The 14,375-nt window shown below is 42.3% G+C and overlaps 1 protein-coding gene across 1 annotated transcript; it reads right to left on the bottom strand.

Annotated features, from left to right (window-relative positions):
• On the bottom strand, positions 1-13,973 carry LOC116053909 (metal transporter CNNM1). The gene is made up of 10 exons (XM_031305134.2): positions 12,419-13,973; positions 7,103-7,246; positions 5,837-5,977; positions 5,517-5,686; positions 5,181-5,280; positions 3,892-4,037; positions 3,175-3,418; positions 2,116-2,220; positions 1,254-1,355; positions 1-865 (listed from the first exon to the last, which is right to left on the bottom strand). Exons 1-10 carry the CDS (start codon positions 13,863-13,865, stop codon positions 786-788), a joined length of 2,679 nt encoding a protein of 892 aa, XP_031160994.1. The 5' UTR covers positions 13,866-13,973; the 3' UTR covers positions 1-785.
• Positions 13,974-14,375: the final 402 nt, after the last annotated feature.

Here is a 14,375-nt window from a genome sequence, read left to right as displayed (position 1 = left end):
AAAATTGCGCATACCCCTCTAAACTTGCCAAAAGGTCAGTGTATACAATAAGCTGAGAATTAATTTATGGCTTTTTCAAAATTGTGTTCATTTAATCTGGCGTAAAAATTGTGCTCTTGTCTCGTGGCTTCTTTTTTTTTTAGCCGATGGCTAGTGTGTCTGGTACTGTTGGCAGTAGGTGGCCCCCTTATGGCAACATTAGGACAGTTCCCTGTGCAAACAACATCTTCAGTATATGGGAACTGCCTCATAATAATAACAAATAAATAATTAAAACTGTTGTATTGATTGTTTGATCAAGTAAAAGGTCAAAGCTGGCTCAAATATTACCTAATGACCTTGTTGGGCTCCAGATTGAGAGATCTTGTAGAGTCCAGATGGCTTAAATGAGATCAGTGTTAAAGTTATGGATAAAGCTACCATCAAAAGGTTACCTGAGAAGATTTTCTCCATTTACTATAAAACGTGATGAAAACCTCCATTCAGTGTAAGGCTGGATAAATCCAATATGTTGTTTAGATTTGTCCAATATCTTTTTTTCAGATCTGTCCTGCTTATAGTCAGCAATCACTTTAAGGGTGTGAAGTCAGGCAGAGGTGGGACAGATTGTGCCAGTGGGGACCGGAGTGTAACTGGTGGCTACATCACATGAGATGGCTCAGTCTCCTGTGAGAGTTGTGCCAGAACATGGAGGGAGTCTATGGAGGGAATTGGTTGTTTAGTAAAGAAAACCAGTGAATGATTAAGAGGAAGAATCTTCATCCCTCTTCCTCAGTGTCACTGCGCTAGCTCGTCACTGTTGGTTGCTCTGAACCTTCCTCCAAACTCTTTTCTCCATCCCGAGACTTTTTCCTCCTCTTGTTACCTAGAAACAGAGGAGAAATGCAGGTCATTACTGGCTAAAAACACCTGCCTTGAACTGTAGCTGCATCCGTTTTATCTTGCTCTGCTGTGATTGTTTTTAAATTACCTCACACTTGCCATTAAGTGAAATAACGTCAGCAGCACTAAGCAACCCAGCTACTGCATCAAACGCGTAAATTAAAGTAAATGAGTCATATCATATCTGAGCCAACAGTTGCATCTGGAGAATCTGCTCTGCTGAAAAGGAGTAGGTTGCAGCGAGGGACACAACCTGTTGCTAAGATACAACCGACACTGCTATGTCTGACAAAGAAGTTTGGGCATGTCTGACAGTTTGTGTGTGGGTGTGTGCTGTCGCATCGCATGTTTGAGACAAATGGTTCACTCACTCAATTTACGCAATAGCTTCTTCCCAATGTTCTCCTCCGAGCTGGACAGAGACAGAGAGCTGATGAGGGGAGAGGTGGAGGGGTGAGACTCTGTAGGCACGTCTGAAAGAGAACGTTTAAGAGACGAGAGAGTAGAGACAGCAGAAATGACAGGCAGATGGAGCAAAATAACCCCCAGACCTACAGTCATATGTTCTGTATACAGTCTACAAGATAAAATCAGTTACTTTAAAAGCATCATTAGGAACAGTGAGAGTGAGTAGAATGGGATTGCAAGAAGGAAACCACAACCATATCCCCTGGTGAGGAACGGTGTGTTTTGTAATGAAACCAAATGAAATATGACATGCTAAAATTAAGTGTGACAGTAGAAAAAGTAGAGAAGAGTCATAAACTCAGCAATGTGACTCAGTAACGTGTTACACAGCAAAATCTATTGATATTATATTATAATAAAGCTAAAATTAGCCACCATAAGCTAAAACGGTTTACTCATGTGGATTAAACTGTTCATTTGTAGGAGGAAGAATGTTATTTTTTTCTTTCATCAATGTTTCATAATTCTTTGATGTAATTTAATTGCACAGCCTGACACCTTTCAAAGAAAAGCACTGGCATGCTTGTTCATCCTTATTTACCACCATATTTTCTTTATATATTTTGCAACTTTCTTTTAACCATCTAAGTCAATGTAGTAGCTTGAGTACTTAGGAAACAAACAAACACAAAAAAAGGAAAAAGATAAAAGTTGCTGGACATTGTTTGCAGAGGAACCAACTGAATGTCATTGTTGAGTTTTAACTGAGACAATAATCTAGGATCCATGAGCCTGTTTTCTACAGCTGAATGTAGCAACGCTCACCATTGTCTTCATAATTTTCCGGCCGGTCCTCGTGGATGTAGGGAATATCATCCATGCGGAGGAACACAGTATCATTTGGACTCCTCTGCCCGTCAGATTTACTGCCTGTGAAGAGAGAATTAGAACAATCAGACTTAGTCCAACTGCAAGTAGCCATAAAACAGCAGCTGGTTGTAGCTCAGCCTGTAGAGGGAGGTAGAGAACTGGCTATTAATCAGTCAGTGTTTTTTTTTAGGGTCCAGTAAGAAGTTAAATACGACGTTCAGTTAAAAGTCTGAGGTTTAAATTCCAGCTAAAGACGAGCCACAACCAGAGGAGATTTAACTGGTGAAATCTTTGGTGTTGTGATTTAACATAAAACCTGGTGGTATATAACTGGATTATTCGTTTTTATTGACAACCAACAGAACCATCTGTCCAGTGATTTTTATTAATGACACACACAAACTGGGTGGCGTGTTGCACACAGCGTAAGACAGATGGTATGTGGGAAATCCTTTAAGCCTTGAAACCAGTACAGATTGGTTAATGCCACATTTGTACCAGTTTTTCATAGGATTCCTTATTTACTGATATTATAGACAACAAAAATTAAACTTGCTCATTGCACCCGCCTGTTATCAGATCATCAATTTTCAGGTTGACTGCCCTGACCAGTCAGAGTATCAGATAGTTACATTAATCGTGTATTGCTCCTGTCAGGCAGGTTTCTGGCCCCTAGCCCACAAAGCACTCCAAACAGTGTGTTTGTTCCTATGAACCTCCTCTTTCTTCCTTTTCAAAAGAACTCTCTACCACTCTTATGAATCATGAAAGTCATAGTGAGCCTCATGGAGATAGATTGTCATTTACATTTCAGAGCTTTGGTGTTGCTCTTATCTGTAGAGACTACCAGTGAGTGCAAAAGTAGAATCCTGCCAGTGAGCAAGGGAAATGTTAAAAATAAACAGATGTATTTGAGAGGGAATGGAGGAGAGATGGTGATGTCAGGTACCAAAAGATTTTCATCCCACATGTTGACATCGAAAGGACATGGGAGGTCCAAATTAACAAACTTACGAACAATGCGGTTTCTTTCATTGAGCTGGGAGGTGTTGCGAAGGCCACCGTGGGGATGGAGATGTGCAAGGCGTGCCAGCCCCAGTCGAGTGTGTGTGTGTGTGAGGGGGAGGGCGATGCTGTGTGAGCGGGCCTCTGGGACCGCAGGCCGCCCTTTAGCATCAGGGTGCACCGGGTCTGGTGTCTGGGGGGAGCTGTCCATCCTGGTGGCCATTAGAGCGTTCTGGTAGTGGTTCCTGGTGATCTGTTGGGACACAGAAAGCAAGTATTAGATCTGTGTGTGCATGTATGGCTGCCTTTATACCTATCTAAGTCAGTGCACGTGGAGAGGAGGAAACATGGACTGTATTGAAGAAAGGGGAAGGAGAGGTGAAGCGAGAGGGCACATCCATCATAAAAGGCTGAAATATTCATGGTTGAAATAGACCTCAATTATCCCCAGTGATTAAAGGAAAGAGGGTGTATGGAGAGGAGAGTGAGAGACAGGATGTCTGTTTTCAGTCAGAATCAGGGATTAGGACATATCAAAGGCAAATGCTGCAGCAGAGGAAGAGTTTGCATTTTCGTTTTAAAGTGCAGTTGCTTGCTTGTGCTCCCAATTTATTTTAGCTTCACTGTGCAGGAAATTATACATTTAATTGAGATTAAAATAACAGCCGTCATTATGTTTTTTTTCATAGTTTCTGTGTTGTGTGTTTAGTGTTTCATGTTTGTAACCTTGATGATCTGCAGGTCTATAAGCTGTCGGACTGAGTAGTCTGGCAAGTAGACCCCTCCTCCTGTAGTGAGCTGACCCACACTGCCTCCACTCAGTAATGAATCTGATTGGTTCAGACCACTTCCCCGAGAACTATACCTCGGACCTGAACAGAACAAAAGAGGGAAAAACATTTCATACACATATCATTGCTATTGGGTTAAAAACTCAGATAGGACAACACCCCCAAATCTATCAAAATACTCTATACTCAATACTCTAAATACTTTAATTATATTTTTGCAGTTTTCATGTTCACCACACGTTTTTACTAATGCTAATTAATTTGTACTTGCTGGACTTTGACTATAGTTGCATGCACTTTGTGCACTTTGGATGTGTGTGTGTGTATGTGTGCGTGTTCTCAGAATAAGAAAGTATTTTTTAATTCATAAAATGAGCATAAACATGTTTCCAAAACCATTAAAAAGAGAAATGTTTTGTTGTTACATAGTCCAGTGCGCCGCCACTTCTGACCACCCTAGGCAGTTGAAGTCGTCACTACTTGCTCCTTTTATTTTGAAAAGAGAGTCCTATTTTATTTTATTTTATTTTACAGATATTCTGTATAGTGCCAGATGTCTTTATGGTTAACTTACTTTTAATTAAAGCTATTAGAGAGCAGGGGGAATTTTGCCAGCAACTATATATCTCCAATGAGCATACTTTTAAAAGATGATTGATGGTGTTAAACATAGAGGTACTCTGTGTGCATTTTCTTACGTAGGTCCTTTCCAATTGCATATATTCTGCATGGTTTTGAGTTGAGCACTGCCTAGCTGAGTGGCAAGACATGCTGTTGGACAGAAATGACTCAAAGAGAGAGCAAGTAAAAAAAAGAAAATTCTGGATTCTGTAATGTCCTATGAAGGGATTTTCAAATATTTAATAGGGTCTTCCAAATTGCTTTAAGCTCACATTGAACATCACACATGCAAAACATGCAAACAACCACCGCAAGAAACAGAGAGTGAGAGAGAGAGTAAGATGGGTTTTCTGCTTGCTCTGCAGTCTTAGCTGGATTTCATATAGGCCTAATCCTTTGCAGGTCATGTCCTTCCACTGGGAAATTCTTTGAAATCACTTCTTTTAATTACTTACTTCCCACGGCTGCTGCTGCTCTTGCAGGCTGACGCTATACAGCACTGCATTAGTTTTATGATTAATATTGCTGAACTGTCCCTGTTGTCATCATCATCACCCTCATTGTGATTTTGATCTATATTGCTTCATGTGTGCACTTACTTACCAATAGGCAGGGGCGGGATGAGTGCTGGCATGCCATAATAGGAAAACGCTCCATTTTCAAAGCGGAGAGCCTCCTTTCCTATCTCTACCTCCACCCGTCCCTGCAATGTCAACACAGACATTTACATGCATTAGCTCTGAGCTCATGGTGTGACATACACACTGAATTGATCACTCATCTACTAGAGCCTCCCACAGAGGACATATGCAGAAAAACACTGAAATTATAACAACATCAAGCACAGAAGTGATTATAGCTTCCTTTCATAATTCATCTGCAACTTCTGTCGTTAGTTTTAATATTGTTGTTATCTGGCTTAAAACGCCAGTGATTTACCTGCAGAATGAGGACAAAGTAGTCCACAGGTTTGTTTCTCTGGAAGAGGTAGTGTTGAGGAGCATGTTTGTTCTTGGGGTTGAACTTGAGTTCCTGCACAACGCTGGGATGTTTGATGAGACGCAGCAAGATCTTCTCTGACAGATGACACGGCCTAAAAGGCTCCACTTCTACAAGATAGATGCACACAAACACACACACACAAAAACACCAAAACAGGAGTCAAAGAAAAAACTCAGTGTTGCCTCTCACTGTGTACACCTACAAATACTAATGCATACAATACATGCACACATGCATGAACACACATACGATGCTACCTGTTGCCAAGAAGCGGTGTGTTGCGAGCAGCAACTGGGGCGAGATCTTCACCTTCAGCTCATTTTCTGCCAGTTTAAAGATGGAAAAATCCTGCTGTTTCCTGTCGTGGTGGGATACTCGCCTTTTGGTCCGGTTATCAGCTAAGAACACATACAGATTGCAAATTGTATAAGGTGCAAGGTATGCAGTCGGATTTCACATTTCATATATGCTCTGATAACAGCGAGGGAGGGAAAGGTGTTACTCTTTCAATGATTTGGTTTGCCTCACTAGATAGCCACATAAATACAGTATTCTTGTTGGCACTAAAAGGAATTAGAAGCTACTTTAAGGAGCCACTGATACTGCATGCTAACAAACACTACACATTTATTAATACGTTTATCTACAGCTGCAGATAGCTTGAGATTATCCACCGCTGATTGATAAATTGACTTATTCTCTGCAGTTGTGAGGAGCATTAAACGTATTATATTCCATTACATAAACCGTAGCTGCAGCAGGAACAGCTGGTGCTATAAATGCCTGAAGTGCAAAGTCTGGAGAGATTAGCTCCCCTGTGTTGTATATGCACACACATAATTATGCACGTGCGGACACGCACAAAACACGAGTTTATGAACACCCACGCAAGTGCGCCAATGACTGCTTCACACACTCTGCATGTACTTAAATTTGTAGCACACTTCAAAATGTAATGTTCATGGCTTATGGGTGTTTTATTTTGTGGAAATTATTTTCCCAAATGTGGCTTCGTATTTAGTAAAATTCAGTGAGTGAAATGAAAGCACAGACCAGATTAGATATTAAATGAAGGGAGTTTGGCATTTGACTTCGTCTCTGTGGAGAGCCTTTCCAGCCAATAAAAGATGAGTGGATTAGGGTATTATCTGTGAGACTGGGCCATTTATTCACATTATATATGCATCAGCGAGGAGCTGGGAGCAACAGGGGAGAGAACGTGGGATCAATAGTTTAATGAGAAAGCAGGAGAGGAGATGATGGAAAGGAAATTCCAATGTACTTTTAATGCTAAAATGCTAATATAAATATTACTTTGTACTGCATTCATGTTGAATTGAGCATTTCCCAGTGATGTTGTGGACCACAGAGCTGAACAAACTCTGTTAGCTGCTGCGACAAACTGAGGGAAAATCTATTCAGAGTGGGAGCTGGAAATAAAATTAAATTGATTCACAGCTAATGCAACAGTGACTTTGAAAACTCTGAGCTTTATAATCAGAGTGTTTATGCATCATACATACTATACAGGTCTGTCTCATCCACAATCTCAGACTTGATGATCTCTTCTATGACATCCTCCAGGGTGACGATGCCCATCACTTCATAGAAGGGGTCTCCCTCACCTTCGCTGTTCACCCTCTGCACCACAGCCAGATGGGACTTACCTGTGTTCATCAGAAAATAAAAAGGGTGAGAAAAAAATGTATTCACAAAGAGAATTATGCTAAAAAACTGCCCATGCAATGGGTTGAGAGGCAACGTCTCTGGATAAATTAAAATAACACGAGTCAACAGCCTTCAACTGGATCTGTGCAGTCAAGATGAAAATCAGCATTAACACACCAGATGGAGCAGCTAGGTATTAAACACAGGAGAGATCTATCTTAGAGTATGAATGTAAAATTATTCCAATGTCAGGACTCCCCTAGTGTGTGTGTGTGTGTGTGTGTGTGTGTGTGTGTGTGTGTGTGTGTGTGACTCGGATGAACAGAAAGTGGGGGGATTAGTTTTAAGACACTTTTGACAGTTTGGAAGACTTGGGCCCTTACGTAAACACTGAGATTACGCAAGCAGTTTGGGGATGCCTGCATGTGCTGCCTAAACTGCCCATGCTGCTGCCACCTCTGTTAAAAACACACACATGCACACTTTACACATCCATGAGCAAACCCAGTGCTCCCTCTCAGTAAGCGTTAGGCTGAACATGACAAGCCTGCCTGATATAATGAAACAGCTCGCCAACAGCGTCTCCAGAACGGGCCAATGAAGCAAATGTGACAAGAAGTTAAAGTTGCCACCACACTGGGCCATCACCAGCAGAGAAGAACAAATGACCATGAACACATTAACAAACCAATGATATTAGTTATACATATAGATGTTTCTAATTTTCAACTCACCAAAAATACAGATATTTTAAAAATCAATGAATATGCTTAATGTATTCAATATAAATTTGTGCTTTGTCGTCATAACCGTCACTGTCACGGTTCTTCTTACACCAAATAAGTATATAATTATCTAACCAAATTTATTACGATGTCACTGGAATACAGAATTCAACAGTCTCCGACCTTACTTTGAACAAAATCAGTGGCTCAAATGGGATGGGCCGATTTAGGGGATCACTGCCAGGGGATCAAATGCTTTAATCTACTGCAACAAGACCAAAACTAAATCCTGATTGACTGATGGGCAGCCGTCTCCAAACATGAAACTCTGGCTGTGTGAGATTGGCTGATGTGACAAGTTTGTACTCAGCACTCAGGTCAGCTTGTCTGAAGAGCTCAGGTGAGTCAGAGGTGGATTTGCCATTAGCTGCTGATGTGCCCTGGCACTGCATTACATCATTCATATGTTACATAATACTCGTGCAGAACGACACACACACACACACACACACACACACACACACACACACACACACACACACACACACACACACACACACACCAGACTCACACAGGCAGACACACATGCCCGGGGTGAAACTGTGTCTACCATGGATGCCCCTTTTGCGAATGTTTCTGCTCCGCCAGTTTCCCAGGCTCCTCTAGTCTATGTGTTGTTTTAGATTATAATGCGTAATATGTTTGCATATGATTGTGCATGATTGGATATTTGCTGTCTCTGCTGCTTTCAGTAACCATTACAGTCATACAATACTATATGAGGGAATAATGCATTGTTTATATTTCTGCAGCTATTTCTTTCTCCCTGTTTTACACACATACACACTCAACAACTTACATTGGCTGCCTTCTATGATTTTGCTTGTGTCAAGTCAAGTTTATTTATATAGCACATTTCATACCCGTGGCAATACAATGTGCTTCACTAAAAACAAAAGCAACAGTCAGTACATGATTATAAAAACAGTATGATTAAAAGCATGAGAACATGAATGCATAAAAAACAGTAAAAGCATAAAATAAAATAAAGAATATTAAAAACCATCGGTCTACCACAATAAGTAATAATGCTTCAGTGAAGCATTAGCAGAAGGCATCTGTAAAGAATTTTGGCTTAAGTCTTGATTTAAAACTGTGAGTAGTTGGGGCGTTTTTGATGCCTTCTGGAAGTTGGTTCCAGAGGTGAGCCGCATAATGGCTGAGTGCTGCTTCACCCTGTTTGGTGCGGACAGTGGGTTTTTCTAAAAGATGTTTCTGCTCTGATCTGAGAGACCTGAGTGGTACATACTGCAGAAACATGTCCAATAGATACTTTGGCCCTATTCCATTAAGTGACTTGAAAACAAGCAGCAATGCTTTAAAGTCAACCCTGTAACTTACAGGGAGCCAGTGCAGGGATTTCAAAACAGGGGTTATGTGCTCAGTTCTTTTTGTTTTTGTAAGAACTCTGGTTCTGTGTTTTGTATCATTTGAAGCTGTTTAAGGCCTGTGAACAGCCCATTGCAATAATCAACCCTACTGGAAATAAAAGCATGAATCAGTTTCTCTAAGTCATCTTTTGACATAAAACCCCTAAGTTTGGTAATGTTTTTGAGATGGTAAAATGCTGATTTAGTAATTGCTTTCATGTGGCTGTTAAAATTTAGATCGCTGTCTATGAGGACGCCAAGATTTCTAACAGTATCCTTTGTTTTAAGTCCTTTTTTGTTGAGAATGGTGGCAATCCTATCTCTTTCCTTCTTTTTACCAAAAATGATTGCTTCGGTTTTGTCTTTGTTTAGCTGGAGGAAGTTCTGAGACATCCAGTGATTAATTTGCTCAATACAATGACAAAGAGAATCAAGAGTGCCATAATCATTAGGTATCAAAGCTAGGTATATTTGGATGTCGTCAACATAGCTATGATAGGAGATAAGATTATTCTTTAAAAGTTGTCCACAAAAGTTGTATTGTGTTCAAAGTTTGGATTTATTTTGTGTATTGTTTAGTGTATTACATGGTTTCTTTAGTAGATGTGTACGCAGGGGTTGAAAGTCACTAAATATTTAAATACTGCACTTGAGTTACTTGTACTACTTTATATTTCTACTCCTCTCCATTTCAGTTTCAGTTATGCAGAACGGCCCCTGACAGTACCATAATAATACTGACAGGGGCCATTCTGCATAACTTTAATATAGGGATGCACGATACCACTTTTTTTAAGTACAAGTACAAGTAATTACATGGACTTGCCGATATAGTACCATTATGAATACTTAATAATACCATTACAGTTCTAACAATTACTTTGAAAACATGCATCAGTTTATGCAGTAGTTATTACAGTTCTGTTGTTTCTCCATCTATCCGACTTTACCAGTGGTCATGGTGTCTGGAAAAGTGAATCTGCAGGCTACCGGTAAGCTACGCTGCGTTTTTAGCAACAGACTGTTGCATGTCCCGGACTGGGACTCCCGGTGTTTGAAACCTTTGGAGTGAAATACTTTAAGATTTTTAACCATGTTTAAGCAAGCTATTAGCCAAAGGTAGGTTGACGTTACCTGCTGTCAAGTGTAGCGCTACCTAGCATCACAAGCAGTGATACATGAAGTGGTATCGGTGCATGAGTAGTACATGAGCACAGTATCGTACCCAATACTGGTATTGATATCTTTGCATCCCTACTTTAATACTTCAAATACACTTTGTTGATAATACTTACAATGTAATACTTACAATTTAAAATGCAGTACTTTTACTTGTAATGTGGTGTGGCTACTTTAAATTAAGAAATATGCTTCAATACTTTTCCAAGCACTGATGGAATATATTACTCCAATGAACTGAAAGAATTACAGCAGATGTTGTGTTGCTCATAAACCTTTCCTGCCATGAAAGCATACATGCATAAAGTGCCTTGCTTCCTGTATGAAAGGTAAAAAATATTTTTTTTATGTATTTCCCCCTGTACAGCGTGTTTGCAGTCCTCCTTTACATTTCTTTCTTCACTGTTGACATTTCCATAATGTCCTCTAATAACACAGACCCCAGGCCAGGTCCCAGCCCATCACCCTTCTCAGTGAGACGTCCCCACAGCTCCCAGCCAGGCTTCCTGAACAACAGGAGCCAATAATCCATGAGAGCAACAAAGGACGGAGGGGAAAGGTTGGAGCTGAATTATTCATGGTTGCTCTGCAGGTTTGTATGGCGACGACCTACAGAGTGAACGAAGCTTCAAAGTCACAGCGGGCTGACAATTAAGGTGCACACAAACAATCTAAAAGTCAAGCCTGATTTCACCTTTTTGCCTAACCTTATCTATAAATAACACAATGTAGATACACACAGGGTCCGACAGGGGCCCATCATTTGTGTCAGACCAAAGCTATCCTTTATAATCCTGAACAAATTAAAGCTGTAGTAGACCTCCTGACTTGTAAATGACAATGTAATGTATGACCCTGCCAAAGTTACCACAGTGTCCCCTTTCACATTCTGATCAGACAACTGCTGCCTCTGACCGACTATTGAGCTGTCTTTGTAAATGAAACAGATTTACATCTTAATCCACCCCCCAACATAAGCCAATGCCAATGGAATCCTTACATAATAGCCATTCCAGTAGCCTCTCATATGTCTCAATTTTACCTTGTGACACCATCGGTGGAGAAGTTTGAGCTGTTCACTGCAGGGCATCAATTCAGAGTCATATTCAATGTTATCATCGCGACTGAATGGGGTCCCTGGGGAGAGGCAACACACTTATGCTCAGTAGTGAACGGATGCATGTGTATGAGGGAGTGCTGTAATACTGTGAATGCATTTATCAGCAAAGATGCTTATCAGACAAAAGATGTGTGAGTCAGAGAGATAGCGATGATATATCCATTGCTTCTACTACCATTCTAGTGAGGGTGAATGCTAAATTCCTTTTTGACATTACAGTAAAGTGTGGATCTGATAACCGATACACATGGCATATTATAAAACAAGCAGGGGTGATGGGGTCATATAAAGTTCACAGTGTTGTTGTCCTGGGAAAATGACTTACCACATACTTTCTTAAGATAACCCCATTCTGGTCCTTGGCCTCTAACTTCTGGCTGAACCAGCCTCACTGTGTGACACTGTATCAGATTTCACATATGGCTCTCACTGCTTTGGGGATCAAAGGGCTTTACTGGCAAGCCCACTGTGAGCCAATGGACCTCTGCATACATTTGACTTCTGCACTGAAAACTTGGTTTTTAAGTGCAGTCACTTCAAAAGACATTAGCTCCTATGTGGCAGGAGGTAGCCTTGAAACTTTCCCAGAATATAGCCTACATATGGCGCATCACACGCTCAACACTGACTTCTTACTCAGTTATAAGTTATGAAGGCAACAAAGGACACAGAGTACTTGTGAGACCTGACCTCTGATATGATTTAAAGTGGAGTTACCTCTCTTAAATTCCTCCAGCATCACATCCAGCTTGGTGTCACTGAACACGCAGTGCATGGGGTGGTTGTAAAACTGAGTAATGGTTTTCAGAGGAGTGCAATCGTCAGGATCCACGAAGGCCAAGTCTTTGACAAACAGGATGTCCACGATGTTGGACCTCTCGTTCTCGTAGACCGGGATCCGGGTGAAACCGCTCTGCATCACGTCCGACATGGTGCAGAAGTCCAGCACGGCGTCCGAGGACAGCATGTAGCAGTCTGACAGCGGGGTTAGCACGTCCTCTACGGTCTTGGTCCTCAACTCCAGGGCTCCCTGGATGATGTTGAGCTCCTCTTTGACCAGGTCGTGGTACGGATCTGTGACGCGCAACATGGCCACCAACTTCTCCCTGGTATAAAAGTTGCTGATCTCTTGGTGCAGCATGATGTCCAGAATCTTGGAGACTGGGTAGGCGATGGGAAAAAACACCAGCATCAGCAAGCGGGTGGCGCAGAGGGTCTTGGAGGCGATGGCGAGACTGTGCCTGGACGCCAGGGAGTGAGGTAAAATCTCGCCGATGAAGAATATCCCCAAAGTGCACGAGGCAGTTGAGAGAGCAGTCATTCCTAAAATCTGGCACATCCACACCACAAAGCATGTATTTGTAAGCACGTTGCCCAGCACCACGGTGCAAAGGATGTAGTTTCCATGTTTACGCACTGACTCTATTTTCCGTGCGTATTTCTGCTCTTTCTCTGTGCCACTGTCCTGCAGGACCCGCAGCTCCACAGGGTCCAGAGCCAGCATGCTGATGTTCAGACCGCTGCAGAGCGCAGACAGACCCAACAAGAGTACCGAGACACCCGCCTGGAGCCAAACATCTGCCTCTGGAGGTCTCTCCACTACCGCCAACCAGAAGTCTTTGGTGCTGAAATGCTCCCATTTCACTCCATCAAACGCACACATAGAGTAGTATTTGATCACATCGCCTCTGCGCAGGTCTTTAGCGAGCAGCTCCACCAAAACTGAGTTGAGACTTGTGGTGGATCTGAAAGAGCCCAGCAGCTCGATGTCTGAACTCCGGGCATTCTCCTCTTCACACGGATTCCCTGTTGACCGGAGCCGCCTCTCCGTGTCCCCACTGTCCCCATCTGGTTCCTCTATAAACGCGATCCACGGAGCGGCAGGAGCGGCGTCAGGTCTGCCGCTGACGTTCAGGCTGTTTGGAAGTTCCGCAGCTGGAGATGCGGGGTAGTAAACCCTCAGCATGAAGCGAGTCCCCTCGATCGCCCTCAGCATCCCATCCTGCACGGACAGCTCTCCGCTCTGGGTGTCTTCCGGTCGGACGCCGAGCAGCGCTGCTGCCGGGGCCGGCAGAGAGGAGAGGGTGACGGTGAGAAAGAGGAGAGAGAGCCGGCGCGGATGCAGGATGCTGCAGAGAGCATCCGCAGCATCCGCAGCCATCATGCTGAATGAACTACTGAAGGACACGCAGAACTGGGTCACGTGTTCTGCGGATGGGATGGATAGAGCAGCAGCTGGGTGGCCATATCAGAAGAGGATGGGTACGTTACACAGAGAGAGAGAGAGAGAGAGAGAGGGGGGGGGGGGGGCACCAGAGTCCTTAAATATACATGACAATCCGTGACGTAGGCCTGTCTTATTTGCTTTCTGCCACTTTCTAAAAATAGAAGGCAGGAGAAATGCCCAGCCATTAATAAATAATGTGATACACAGGCGATCAAGCACAAATCACACTTACAACCATAGAAACCCCTTAATAGACTAAATATCCTATTACAGATATTCCACAAAAAGATACCAAAGCAAACATTGAACTTTTGTGATGAGGAAAAACACATATAGGCCTACACTATTTAGAGGCTCACCACAAACATAATTTAGACCATATAGCCTATCGCCGAGTTTTGAGGAACACAATCTTAAAGCTTATTTATGCGGCAATATTAGTTTGGG

This window comes from Sander lucioperca, chromosome 15 (genome assembly GCF_008315115.2).
Source record: "Sander lucioperca isolate FBNREF2018 chromosome 15, SLUC_FBN_1.2, whole genome shotgun sequence".
Lineage (NCBI taxonomy): Eukaryota > Metazoa > Chordata > Actinopteri > Perciformes > Percidae > Sander > Sander lucioperca.
Note: the sequence above shows the minus strand (reverse complement) of the source record. Positions and strands in the feature narration are given on the sequence as shown.

Coding starts and splice junctions, on each gene's coding strand:
- LOC116053909 (XM_031305134.2), bottom strand. CDS start 13,865: ATGATGGCTGCGGATGCTGCGGATGCTCTCTGCAGCATCCTGCATCCG. Junction 2,221..3,174: donor TGAAAGAAACCGCATTGTTC/GTAAGTTTGTTA, acceptor CTCTCTTCACAG/GCAGTAAATCTGACGGGCAG. Junction 866..1,253: donor GAAGCTATTGCGTAAATTGA/GTGAGTGAACCA, acceptor CTCTGTTTCTAG/GTAACAAGAGGAGGAAAAAG.